We start from the raw sequence: 14,803 nt of genomic DNA on the forward strand, positions 1-14,803 counted from the left end.
GACCTGGAGTCAAGAATCGGCCTCCAGCAGGCTCCACCCTGAAAGGAGGAGGGGGGTCAGACCCATCAGTCTCTTTCAGCAGCAAACATGGACATTACATGTCTCTCAGACACACATTGTCCTCACTGAGACAGGAACAGTCAACATCTGGATTGCAAACTACAGTGGATGTAGGAAGGACAGTTGGTGCTGCTGCAGCACAACTCATTTCTCCAAACACAGGAAAAGCTCCAGCAGAGAGGAGAAAGGAAATCCCTCAGTAACAACCTGAAGAAACTCACTGAAGCCTAAAAGGACATCAGGAAACTAAGGAAACATTTCTGGAAGCTCCACCTGATTTAATAATCAGCATTAAAATACAATCAATCTAAACTCTGATCAACACCTGGATACCTGATCCATCCACACTCCCACACACAGATGAAGGAAATGAAACACTAAACAGCCCTGCTGAAAACCTGCTGTGGCCTCACTGTAATATCCAGAAATACAAACATTAAAAAAGGAGAAGCTGCATCACATTCAACAAAGATCAACAAGAATCAAAGATTTGATCTCTGAGCTCAGACTCACAAACCAGGGAGAGGCTTCCATCATCACACACCTCTGACAAACACCTCCAACCTTTCAGCACTTCCTCTACCAACCAGCACCACCAGGTGGCGCTGCACACATTTACAATGAGCCCAAGAAGAAGAAGCAGCATCCTGAATCCAGCAGCTGCAGTAATGGCTTGTGAAAGTGTCCAAGGAGCATCTGGAACCAGAACCAGCAGATCCAACAGTCCAGAGAGTTTTTGTTTGCATCTTTCCTCTCAGATTTCCAAGCTGCTCTGAGAGGGAAATGACATCACTCTACTGATGATGTCACGCTCTGATGTCACTGACCAGGAGCTGCTGGACTTCTACATTTCCAGCATGGAGGACAGAGAAGATCTCAGCTCTGATGAGGAGCTGGCCTGCCTTCACACTGATTGAGGGTCAAAGAAATATTTCCAGATGAAGTCAGACTAAAATGTTGGATTGTCCTGTTGCAATCAGAGGCCAAGAAGAAGCTTCAAGTTCTTCTCCTCTTAGCTCCACGTTCCTGTCAGAGATGGTAAAAACATTCATTGTTTTTCTGTCTCATTAGTTTCCAGAAAGAGTGAAATGTTTCAGCAGCTTTTATCCTGCAGCTCAGTAAAGATCTCTCCTCTTTCCAACCTGATTTAGTCCATGAAGCAGAACATCTCTGCTGCTGCAGCAACAGGAGGAAACTTCTCCAGCTCTCAACTTCTACACTCTGACTGCTTGGAAACAGATCAGGGAGGATCAGCCTTTTCTCCAGGCTGCTCCTCCTGACTCTAGCGCCACCTAGTTGAGGACAAACTACCATACAAATAAAACTGCTAAACTCTGCCTCAAACAGTTTGCTTCATGTTTTTGTGTATTTTTGGTTTCATTAAGTCCTGAAAGTTGTGAATCTTTGTTTCACTTTTTTGAGAACTTTTCCACATCCATCTGACCATTTTCTGATCTTTCCTCATTTGGGCTGATTGGTCTAGATCTCCATGAAATATTCTTTAAAGTCCAAATTGTTTCCCAGCTGTGTCTCTACAATTACATATCATATCTTTTATATGATATCATTAATCTGCATATTTTTAACTTATTTTTAAATCAGCCAATCAGCTTCTTGTATTTCCTCAGTAGATCCATCAGTGGAAGCCCCGCCCAGCCCATGATGCCTGGTTTGTGAAGACTGAGAGACAAACTGAACTCTGATAGGAAACAGTTTCAACTGATTTTCTCTCTCCAACCTCTTGGTTCCACATGGAGCTATATTTGGCCCCTGCTGCTCTGAATACCATGTTATTGTGGTTCAATAGATGGGTTGGTTTCCCAGGTTCATTCAGAACATGTGGAAAGATTCTTATAGTTTAAATGAGCTGCTGTTTGAAAACTTACACAACCAAAATGACCAGAGATAATTTGAGTTATTAAACTGTAATAAGAGATAAAATGGGGTTCAAAATGTATCCATTCATTTATAAATGATATGACTGTATACCAGCTTCAAACTAAATGTTTCCCAGCAGACTGACTAAAGACATTTCTCCCTCTTCCTCCTCTATCAGACCTTCTCTGCTCCTGCAGCAGTTCCATCCATACCTGAGAGCTTCCAGTCTCCAGTGTGGATCCTTCAGTCCAGCCGACAGCAGCTTCACTCCTGAGTCTCCTGGATGATTGTAGCTCAGGTCCAACTCTTTCAGATGGGAGGGGTTGGAGGTCAGAGCTGAGGCCAGAGAAGCACAGCCTTCCTCTGAGACCAAACAGCCTGATAAGCTGCAGACACAATTCATCACATGATGAGAAAATGAGAACATTGAGGTAGAAACCAGGTCTGAACGGACGGACGGACGGACGGACGGATGGTTGGCCAGAGTTACCTGAGAGTTTCCAGGTTGCAGTTTGGACTCTTCAGTCCAGCAGAGAGAAGCTTCACTCCTGAATCCTGCAGGTGTTGTTACTCAGGTCCAGTTCTCTGAGACTGGAGGACTGGGAGCTGAGACTGAGGACAGAGCTTCACAGCCTTCTCTCTGAGAGGTTACAGCCATCAGTCTGAGGAGACAGGGAGGAAAATATGTTATTAATACAAGCCTTCTGTTTCCAGTCAACAATGTTTTTTGTTGATTTGAAAGAACAATTTTATTTTACATGATATTTCCATTTGTTCTGAATTGTTTAATTTTATAGTTTATATCCATGCAGAAGGAAGTCGTTTCTTTTTACAGAAACCCCCAATGTTTAAGAAATCATCAAATGTTTGTGTTACTTTCCAGTCAACAATATTCTTCTTGGATTTACTGAAGAATAGGTCATATTTTTCAAAACATTATTCTATAGTTGAGACTCTGACCTTGAAGAACTGAACTACAGGCAATAAGGAGGCTGGCAAGAGAAATATTACTACATAATCCAGTGTCAGTTTTAACAGAAAGAGTCCATTGAAAATCTAGTCTGAATATCAGCATCAGAGCTGGTTTGAGGGAAAACACCAGCTTCAACAAAAGCAGAGAGAATCTCAGATTATATCTTTCCATTTTTAAACTGGTTGGATTCAGAGATGGAAAACTGAGCAGTGACTGACCAAAACTGTTCCTTTGAGCAACAAGTTAACTATTCAGCTTCATACTAAATGTTTCCCAGCAGACTGACTAAAGACATTTCTCCCTCTTCCTCCTCTATCAGACCTTCTCTGCTCCTGCAGCAGGTTCCTCCATACCTGAGAGCTTCCAGTCTCCAGTGTGGATCCTTCAGTCCAGCCGACAGCAGCTTCACTCCTGAGTCTCCTGGATGATTGTAGCTCAGGTCCAACTCTTTCAGATGGGAGGGGTTGGAGGTCAGAGCTGAGGCCAGAGAAGCACAGCCTTCCTCTGAGACCAAACAGCCTGATAAGCTGCAGACACAATTCATCACATGATGAGAAAATGAGAAGATGGAGGTAGAAACCAAGATCTGAACTGATGGATGGATGGATGGATGGATGGATGGATGGATGTATGGATGGGATGGATGGATGGATGGATGGATGGATGGATGGATGGATGGATGGATGGATGGATGGGTGGGTGGGTGGGGGGTGGGTGGATGGATGGATGGATGGATGGATGGATGGATGGATGGATGGATGGATGGATGGATGGATGGATGGACGGACGGACGGACGGACGGACGGACGCACGGACGGACGGACGGACGGACAGATGGATGAACGGATGGCCCAGAGTTACCTGAGAGTTTCCAGGTTGCAGTTTGGACTCTTCAGTCCAGCAGAGAGAAGCTTCACTCCTGAATCCTGCAGGTTGTTGTTACTCAGGTCCAGTTCTGTGAGACTGGAGGACTGGGAGCTGAGAACTGAGGACAAAGCTTCACAGCTTCTCTCTGAGAGGTTACAGTCACTCAGTCTGAGGAGACAGGGAGGAAAATATACTATTAAATAATTTATTAAAATTTCTTTTTTCCAGTCAACAATGTTCCTCTTTACTGATTTAATGAACTGTTTTAATATAATCATGTTGCCTTTTGTTGTGAACTGGTTCAGTCTATATTTGGGTCTCCAGCCATGAAGGACTGAACTACAGGCAACAAGGAGGCTGGCAAGAGAAAATTAAATTCCTCTATGAACTAAATGAATCCATGTCAGTTTTAACAGAAAGAGTCCAATGAAGCCTGAGAATCAAGGCTGGATGAAGATCAGCATCAGGCTCAGTTTGAGGATCAGCATCAGAGCTGGTTTGAGGGAAAAAAGCAGCTTGAATCAAAGCAGAGCAAATCTACAGTCTTTACATGTTTAACTGTTGGATACAGAGATGGAAAACGAGCAGCAAACTGACAAAAAAACTATTTGAACAAAAATCAAATTGTTCTATAAAAGGATTGTAAAGAAACGCTCCAATTTAAACTCATGTTTGGAAAAAAACATTGAGAAAACCAATATAGGGGGAAATACCCATCTAACAGTAAGACATCTATTATCATTTCTTCTATTATTGAAAAAACATTTGAATCATAACTGATAGAATATAAAGGAACAGAAATCTGGTTTCACTAGGATTGAGAACATTTTACCTGAGAGTTTCCAGGTTGCAGTTTGGACTCTTCAGCCAGCAGAGAGAAGCTTCACTCCTGAATCCTGCAGGTTGTTGTTACTCAGGTCCAGTTCTCTGAGACTGGAGGACTGGGAGCTGAAGAATGAGGACAGAGCTTCACAGCTTCTCTCTGAGAGGTTACAGCCACTCAGTCTGAGGAGACACGGAGGAAAATATGTTATTCATACAAGCCTTCTGTTCCAGTCAACAATGTTTTTTGTTGATTTGAGAGAACAATTTTATTTTACATGATATTTCCATTGTTATGAACTGTTTAATTTTATAGTTATATCCATGCAGAAGGAAGTCGTTTCTTTTTTACAAAAACCCCCAATGTTTAAGAAATCATCAAATGTTTGTGTTACTTTCCAGTCAACAATATTCTTGGACTTATTGAAGAATAGGTCATATTTTTCAAAACTTTATTCTATAGTTGGGACTCTGACCTTGTAGAACTGAACGACAGGCAATAAGGAGGCTGGCAAGAGAAATATTACTACATTAATCCAGTGTCAGTTTTAACAGAAAGAGTCCATTGAAAATCTAGTCTGAATATCAGCATCAGAGCTGGTTTGAGGAAAAAACCAGCTTCAACAAAAGCAGAGAGAATCTTAGATTATATCTTTCCATTTTTAACTGGTTGGATTCAGAGATGGAAAACTGAGCAGCGACTGACAAAAACTGTTTCCTTTGAGCAACAAGTTAACTATTAATCTTCAAACTAAATGTTTCCCAGCAGACTGACTAAAGACATTTCTCCCTCTTCCTCCTCTATCAGACCTTCTCTGCTCCTGCAGCAGGTTCCTCCATACCTGAGAGCTTCCAGTCTCCAGTGTGGATCCTTCAGTCCAGCCGACAGCAGCTTCACTCCTGAGTCTCCTGGATGATTGTAGCTCAGGTCCAACTCTTTCAGATGGGAGGGGTTGGAGGTCAGAGCTGAGGCCAGAGAAGCACAGCCTTCCTCTGAGACCAAACAGCCTGATAAGCTGCAGACACACAATTCATCACATGATGAGAAAATGAGAACATGGAGGTAGAAACCAAGGTCTGAACGGATGGATGGATGGATGGATGGATGGATGGATGGATGGATGGATGGATGGATGGATGGATGGATGGATGGATGGATGGATGGATGGATGGATGGATGGATGGATGGATGGATGGCTGGATGGATGGATGGATGGATGGATGGATGGATGGATGGATGGATGGATGGATGGATGGATGGCCCAGAGTTACCTGAGAGTTTCCAGGTTGCAGTTTGGACTCTTCATTCCAGCAGAGAGAAGCTTCACTCCTGAATCCTGCAGGTTGTTGTTACTCAGGTCCAGTTCTCTGAGACTGGAGGACTGGGAGCTGAGAACTGAGGACAGAGCTTCACAGCTTCTCTCTGAGAGGTTACAGCCACTCAGTCTGAGGAGACAGGGAGGAAAATATGTTATTAATCCATCAAAATGTCTTTTTTTCCAGTCAACAATGTTCCTCTTTACTGATTTAATGGACTGTTTTATATATAATCATGTTGCCTTTTGTTGTGAACTGGTTCAGTCTATATTTGGGCCTCCAGCCATGAAGGACTGAACTACAGGCAACAAGGAGGGCTGGCAAGAGAAATATTAAATTCCTCTATGAACTAAATGAATCCATGTCAGTTTTAACAGAAAGAGTCCAATGAAGCCTGAGAATTAAGGCTGGACTGAAGATCAGCATCAGGCTTAGTTTGAGGATCAGCATCAGAGCTGGTTTGAGGGAAAACAGCAGCTTGAATCAAAGCAGAGCAAATCTACAGTTTTATCTTTACATGTTTAACTGTTGGATACAGAGATGGAAAATTGAGCAGCAACTGACAAAAACTATTTGAACAAGAATCAAATTGTTCTATAAAAGGATTGTGTAAAGAAACTGTTCCAATTTAAACTCATGTTTGGGAAAAAAACATTGAGAAAACCAATAGGGGGAAATGCCCATCTAACAGTAAGACATCTATTATCATTTTCTTCTATTATTGAAAAACATTTGCATCATAACTGATAGAATATAATGGAGAGAAATCTGGTTTCACCAGGATTGAGAACATTTTACCTGAGAGTTTCCAGGTTGCAGTTTGGACTCTTCAGTCCAGCAGAGAGAAGCTTCACTGCTGAATCCTGCAGGTTGTTGTTACTCAGGTCCAGTTCTCTGAGACTGGAGGACTGGGAGCTGAGAACTGAGGACAGAGCTTTACAGCTTCTCCATGAGAGGTTACAGACACTCAGTCTGAGGAGACAGGGAGGAAAATATGTTATTATACAATTCTACAAAAATTTATATTTTTCAAGGTTTTTCTTGGACAGAGAAGGATCTATCTTATTTTACACATGTTTATGATGCCTTTTGTTGCAAAATGGTTCATTTTATAGTTAGTCCTACATCCTTAAAGTTTATAACTACAGGAAACAAGAAGTCTGGAAAGAGAATGATAAAATCCACATTTAACAAAATTAATAAAATTTAAATTTTAACATAAAGAGGACGAGTTTTGCTGCTTTAATATGTATCACTATTTCAGCTTCTGAAGGGAGTCTGTGTCTCCTTCACACATCACCCCCAGTGAGAAACTTTGAGGAGACAATGCAACAATATATAAGCTGAAAAATTAACATATATATTTACCTCATCATTAGTATATTTCTATCAAAGATAACTGCATTATCAATGTGTCCTTACATAACTTTGTTGGAGGCTTTAACCACTGGCAGCAGCCTCAGAGAGCCTCCTCTGAAGCAGAGTATTTCTTCAGGTCAAACACATCCAGATCTTTTCCTGATGACACTAAGATGAAACCCAGAGCTGACCACTGAGCAGGAGACGTTTATCTGTGGAGAGACTTCCTGAACTCAGAGACTGTTGGATCTCCTCCACTAGAGAACGATCATTCAGTTCATTCAGACAGTGGAACAGATTGATGCTTTTCTCTGCAGACACATTCTCACTGATCTTCTCCTTTATGTACTCAACTGTTTCCTGATTGGTCTGTGAGCTACTTCCTGACTGTGTCAGCAGACCTTGTAGGAGTCTCTGATTGGTCTGCAGTGAAAGTCCCAGGAGGAAACGGAGGAACAAGTCCAGGTGTCCATTTGGACTCTGTAAGGCCTGGTCAACAGCTCTCTGGTGGAGAGATTGTAGATCAGATGTATTAAGTAATGAAGATGTATAGATCTTTGTATTTCTTTGATCATGTCAGAACCAGAGTTGATGAAGGTCAGATGAACATGAAGAGCAGCCAGAAACTCCTGAACACTCAGATGGACGAAGCAGAACACCTTGTCCTGGTACAGACCTCTCTCCTCTTTAAAGATCTGTGTGAACACTCCTGAGTACACTGAGGCTGCTCTGATATCGATGCCACACTCTGTCAGGTCTGATTCATAGAAGATCAGGTTTCCTTTCTGCAGCTGATCAAAAGCCAGTTTTCCCAGAGACTCAATCATCTTCCTGCTCTCTGGACTCCAGTGTGGATCTGTTTCAGCTCCTCCATCATACTTGACCTTCTTCACTTTGGTCTGAACCACCAGGAAGTGGATGTACATCTCAGTCAGGGTTCTGGGCAGCTCTCCTCCCTCTCTGGTCTCCAACACATCCTCCAGAACTGTAGCAGTGATCCAGCAGAAGACTGGGATGTGGCACATGATGTGGAGCTTCGTGATGTCTTCATGTGGGAGATGATCCTGCTGGCCTGCTCCTCATCTCTGAATCTCTTCCTGAAGTACTCCTCCTTCTGAGGGTCATTGAACCCTCTGACCTCTGTCACCATGCCAACACGCTGAGGAGGGATCTGATTGGCTGCTGCAGGTCGTGTGGTTATCCAGAGGAGAGCAGAGGGAAGCAGTTTCCCCCTGATGAGGTTTGTCAGCAGAACATCCACTGAGCTGGACTCTGTAGCATCGGTCAGGATCTCCTTGTTGTGGAAGTCCAGTGGAAGTCGACTCTCATCCAAGCCATCAAAGATGAACAGAACCTGGAAGTGTTCAAAGCTGCAGATTTCTTTGGTTTCACTAAAGAAATGATGAACAAGTTCCACCAAGCTGAACTTTTTCTCTTTCAGCACATTCAGCTCTCTGAAGGTGAATGGAAATATGAACTGGACGTTCTGGTGGGCTTTGTCTTCAGCCCAGTCCAGAGTGAACTTCTGTGTTAGGACTGTTTTCCCAATGCCAGCCACTCCCTTTGTCATCACTGTTCTGATTGGTTGATCTCTTCCAGGTGGGACTTTAAAGATGTCTTCTTGTCTGACTGTTGTTTCTGGTCTGTGTGGTTTCCTGGATGCTGTTTCAATCTGTCTGACCTCATGTTCATCATTGACCTCTCCAGTCCCTCCCTCTGTGATGTAGAGCTCTGTGTAGATCTGGTTCAGAAGGGTTGGACTTCCTGCTTTAGCAATCCCCTCAAACACAGACTGGAACTTCTTCTTCAGACCAGATTTAAGTTTATAATGACAAACTGCAGCAAGATGTCCTTAATTAACACAAAAAGTAAAATCAATAATGAAACAAAGATGGAGATGACTGGATTGAATGTTATTCCATCTTTTCAGACATCAATAAATTTATGATTTATCGATCAGGTTAAATCTTTGTAAAATTCCTCTTACTGCTATGCAGACGGTCAGCCAGTTTTTCCTCCTTCATCATCTTCAGGAAGTTCAGTGTGATCTTCATTACTGCCTCTCTGCTGCTCCTCCTCTGCTCTTCATCATCACCTTCCAACACCTCATCTTCTCTCTGACTCTCTGAAGTTTTGGGTAATCTGGACTCAGAACATTGTGGATTTTCTTCAACTCGTTCTTCACAAAAGTAACAATGTTTTCCTCCAGCAGCTGGAACAGAATAATAGATGAAGGAAACATCAGAGTGAAATCATGGAGCCAACACCAGATGGATGTTGAACAGACTGACAGTCCTCTGGTCTACAAAGTGCAGCATGGAGATGAATGTGAACAGAACCATAGAAAAGTAGATGTATATTTAATGACCAAAATATGGAGTCCAGCTGTGTTTGATCTTCCTGGACAGATGGACCACTGGGAACCTCTGAGCTCTGCTGGTCCACTCTGTGGAGGAACCAGCAATAATTAGGAAGTCAGGAAATATTCATCCAGCAGTTTTCACAGAGGAAATCATCAGGAGTTTCACACTAAAAATACTTGAATCAGAAAAACAGAGCATGTCGTGAACACAATACACAACACAAAAGGAGTTAGAAAGAGGAATCATAATTACAGTAACACCAGAATCATTTATTAGATGTAAAAAAGTTGATGTTGCACTTTAAACACTCCACACTGTCATTAGATCTGATACTGGTGGAGACAATGTCCCAGAGCTTGGAGACAGTCGAAGTGAAGGCTCTGTCCACACAGGTCTTCAGGACAGTGTGGGACATCCATCAGGTTCTGATGACTAGATCTGAGGTGATGTGGACATGGAGGAGGTCTGAAATATGTGGGTTTGTGTCCATGTGGGATCCTCTCCTGGATGTTATAGAGAGGATTTTAAAATGGATCCATTAGATCCCTGGAAGCCAGTGAGCTCACATTGTATCTATCCACACAGAGACAATCAGAAGGTAAAGGTCCATAAAGTGATATCTGGGTGTGAGCAGTGAACCAGGTGATCTAAGTAGTTGTAAAGTTTTAATATTCCTGCTGATCCCATTAAGAACCAGCAGAACCTCTGATGGTCCACATCAGCTCAGTTTGGTTGAGTTCCAGCAGATCTCACCAACCACATCATGAAGCTTTCCTTCCCTGCTGAACTGCTCTCACAATGCACACAGGAACCAAGTCCTGATGGACCAGAAATGGCTTTACCAGGTATTTCCCAGTGGAAATGTGATCCACTGTTAGTCTGACATGGAGCCAGGAAGCAACAGAACATCATCATCAACATCCAGAGATAAAGATATGAAGGTGTTTTCATGAGAACAGAGCAGCTGATTTCTGTAGATAATGGATCAAACCTCTGGAAATATAACTGGAAACATCTGAGTTCTTACTGGTATCTAATTTAAAGTAATTAGATACAGCTCACCTCTCTGATAGTGGAGCTTCAGGAGATTTAAAGTGAGTGGGATAATCCATTGATTTGTCACTCGCAGACAACAAAGGTAAAAGTAATTTTACTTATATAGCACATTTTTCAACAAGCCAATACAAAGTGCTTTGTAGAACAAGAAGAATCAGAACAGCTGAGTTCTGATTCTTGTCTAAATCTCTGATGTGTAATAAAAAAACTTCATTACAAACTCTGAAGTTTTGGTTTGAATCTAATTTTAATGTTACTGATTGTAAATTAAAGAGATTTGAGACACAGCAAAACCGGATAGATCATCAACCTGATATTCTAAATGATTCCTATCAGAACCGGTCCAATCCTCCAACATGTTCCTGATCATTGATCCTCCTGAATAATGTCCAGCCTTCTTTAAAGAGCAGAAAGATTTGTTTCTGAGACCAACATGTTGGTTTGAAATGACAGAGAACAGTTTGGTGATCTTAGTGTTGAGATCTGACATGGAGCAGAACCAGGAATCATTTCCACTCTGACCATCCAAGGAGGATCTGATGGAGCTTCAATCAGAACCAGATGGTCCGTTAGAGAACATCTGGTTATGAATCAGATCTACTTTAGGTATTATTTATTGTAATAGATCACAATCAGTCATGTTGCATGATGTTTAGACCTCAGAGATTAAACTGGAATCATAAAATTCATATATGGAAACTTTCTTTTTCAACATTAATCTGTCTGTTGTCAGATTTAGAGAATAATCCAAATATAAAGCTACCATGAAATTCACTTCTTCCTTTGTGTTTGTGTGTTAATAGCAACATTGGATGAATTGAATGAGTCTGTTTCAATTAAAAAGACATGGTGCAAAATAGAATAAAATGCTGTTTAAACATTTCTGCTTTAAATATGATATCACATAATCGTTTGTCTGTCTTGATTGAGGATGTTTTTCCGTGCTTTATATTTTAGACAACATATCATAAATTTTAGTTGATTCAATCTTATGGTTAATTTTTTTCCCTGTCATTCATCAACTGTCATATTTACTGACAGTGTCAATAACTAGCCAGTAGGGGGCAACATCACATCATGATAGATGGTTAAATTGATCTCAGTGAAACATCTAATCAGTTCTTGAGACTTCTGTTAACTAGATGGATGTGGAGAAGCTCTGGGTAAAACTGTTGATCTAAATGCACCTGTTTTGTACTTTTACGTTATTTCATTAAATATTTTGTTTAATCAAGGTCTTTCAGCTTCATCAAGTCTGATGCAGGTGAACTTCATTGGACACAATGAAGTCCCACTGTTAACATCTTCCAATAAGAAACACATAACTTATTGAAACATGTTAACATAATGTAATACATATGAAAAGAAAATAACCTGAAATTGATTCTGATGTTACCATAATAACAGAACCCAAAAGAACTTGGTATCAACTTATGATCACAATAACAGATATAAACAGAAGTTACAAAAGTTAGAAACATCTCACCTCTCTGATGATGGAGATCCAGGAGATTTAAAGTTAATCTCAAAACTCTTTGACCAGTCACTCTTAAAGGACACACAGCTGGGTTCTGGTTCTGGTTCTGGTTTGAGTCTCTGATGGATCCTGACAGAAACATGATTATTAAACCTTAATCAGCAAAGAGGAGCAGCAGCTTCATCACCACGTCTGTTCTGGCCTGATATAGTGAACGCTGTGTGAAAAGGGCTGTGGACAGTTAGAGATGGTGACCTCACCTCTGACCTTTGCTCTGGCTCTCATCTTCCCCACACAGAGTGGTTTTAGAGGGAGGGACTCCCTCCTCTCTGTCCTCACACTGATCCATGCTGCTGAATCCACATCAGCTCACACACACTTTCTAGCTTCACCTGCAGAGGAAACACACATCATTCATCTGCACATCAACTCTGATCATCCTTTACATCATTAGTGCTGGAAAAAGATCAGCTGCTCCTCCTCTGATTGGCTCTTCTTCTCTGCTTCATATCAGTGTCAGGTGAATGCAGTCAGACAGCAGAGAGGCAGAGGAAGCTGCCATCAGCTGCTGCACTTCTACTATCAGTCCACTAGATGGAGACATGGAGCAACATTTACATTCACTGATTCAACCTGAACAACAGGAAGTATTGTATTGCACAATTACACTCTACAGTGATTCACTGCTGCATCAAATATTTACTTTTTAATAATCAGACAGAAGTTAACACATTTCAATAATAAGATTTTCTAATAATATTTTATCTTGAAAGGAAGAAACAAACAACTCTTGGCTTTGATTTTAATGCTGGACCAGAGCTTGATGCCAGGAAACAAAAACATGAAGCAGTTTCTTCAGAGAAGAAAACAGGAAACATCAGCTGTTCATCATGTTGTTTGATTCCAGTTCACCAATTAATCTAATAATCCTGTAGATTAGCCTTCAAGTAGCAGAGAGATAATATTTTGAGGTGAAAACAGAAGTGAACCTGTTCCCCAAACATCAGAGAGCAGAAACAATCTGTTTCTGAAGAGAAAGTTCAAGTAGGCAAATGATCAAACTTACGATTTAAGAAGATCCAAAGAGTTGATGAAGATTAACTCTTACTCTAGTAAAGAGTGAACCTCTTTACTGTGATTCTGTTGCTTCTAAACCCAACAGAACCACAGTAAATCCAGACAGACCTGAACAGGTGTGTTTGATCTGAAAGTGTAAAGAGGAGAAATGAGCCCAAACTGGTCTGACTTGTCAGACTGACTGGGAGTCTGTTGGGGTTATTTAGTTCCCCAACCTGCAAGAATCAACCAAAGACACAAATTACTTTTCCGTAGAAAAGGGGAGAAGAGTTCAACGCAGAGAATCGCTGCCAAACGCTGTCTGAGATCAACTCCATCGGTTCTCAGTCCCCAACTGCCTTTTATTATTATGTGAATACACAAAGAGGTTGACTTTCTCACTCAGACATGCAAACAATTGACCAATACTCTATCCTACAGGATGTCCTGGAGGTCTTCCGTTGATGTCCCATCATTGGGACACAATGATGACCACTTTCATGATACAGACAAAGATCATTGTGGCTTGTTAATACAGAAATGTGTGAGACATTTCCAACCTTCAAGAGAAAACCCTAAAAGACAGTTTAGAATATACAATAAAGGAAAGGGAAAGAAAACACACGGAATGATATGAAAACATAACCATTCAAATAAAAGTAAATGAACTAAGATAATAATTTTCCAAACAGAGTCAGAGGAAAGTTTACCTGTTGACATCATTTGGATTTTGAAGCAAACTCATATTTCAGATTTCAGTGCAACACAATAAAACTGATCTCAGAGCAGCTTCTGGTTCAGGAACAATGGACCTGGAATGTTGACTTTTGCTCTTTTCCAGTATCAGGAAGATTCCAGCTACAGAGATCACATTACATCAAAACTGCAGCTGCAGATCAGGAAATAAAGATGATCTGCCTACTTTTGACTATGACTGTAGAGATGATTGATGGAAAAAAAATAATTAATAATGTTTTTGTTCATTTAGCAAGTCATAGAGAAAAACCATGTTGATTTTTCTGTGATATTTTTTACCATGATATTCATAAATTCATAAATGTCAGATATTTAAACGATTTTTCTCTAACTGAATATTTATTTTCAAAACTAAAGATTTGTTTTTGTAGGTATTTTTTATCTCAAAACTACATATTTAATGATCTTTTTCATGTCTAGTTGTTCAGTCAGACGCTCCATCATGTTGTCATGTTTCAGTTTTTCCTCCATTCAGCAACAGTTGGTGAACTGGGTTTAATCCAGTTTAGTCTAATTGTCTTTCTTGCTACCAGCAGCAGAAGGTGCAACAATATGTAACATTGATGTTTAGTGAGTAAATCCTTGGTGTTTATGTCCAGCAGAAACAGAAGAGGCTCCATGGGGAGATCTGTCCTCAGAATGTCCTCAGTCTCCTGTTTCATTTCCTCCCAGAAAGTCTTTATTTGTGGTCAGAACCAGAAGACGTGTGTGATGACCGACCATTCAACACATTCCTCCAACATCCATCTCAATTTTACAAACAATCCAAACTGGACCATATTGATAGTTTTGACCTCATTCCTCTTCAGAGATACCACT

At 41.0% G+C, this 14,803-nt stretch overlaps 1 protein-coding gene across 1 annotated transcript in view; it reads right to left on the minus strand.

Annotated features, from left to right (window-relative positions):
• The window catches only part of LOC129379595 (NACHT, LRR and PYD domains-containing protein 3-like), a gene marked incomplete at its 3' end in the record, with an annotated part of 205,355 nt that overhangs the window by 59,863 nt on the left and 130,689 nt on the right, over nucleotides 1-14,803 (minus strand). The window contains 1 exon segment of the mRNA XM_055060414.1: nucleotides 3,773-3,946. Coding sequence (XP_054916389.1) covers nucleotides 3,773-3,946 — 174 coding nt within the window.

Source organism: Poeciliopsis prolifica, unplaced genomic scaffold (assembly GCF_027474105.1).
Source record: "Poeciliopsis prolifica strain line A6 unplaced genomic scaffold, Auburn_PproV2 SCAFFOLD059, whole genome shotgun sequence".
NCBI lineage: Eukaryota > Metazoa > Chordata > Actinopteri > Cyprinodontiformes > Poeciliidae > Poeciliopsis > Poeciliopsis prolifica.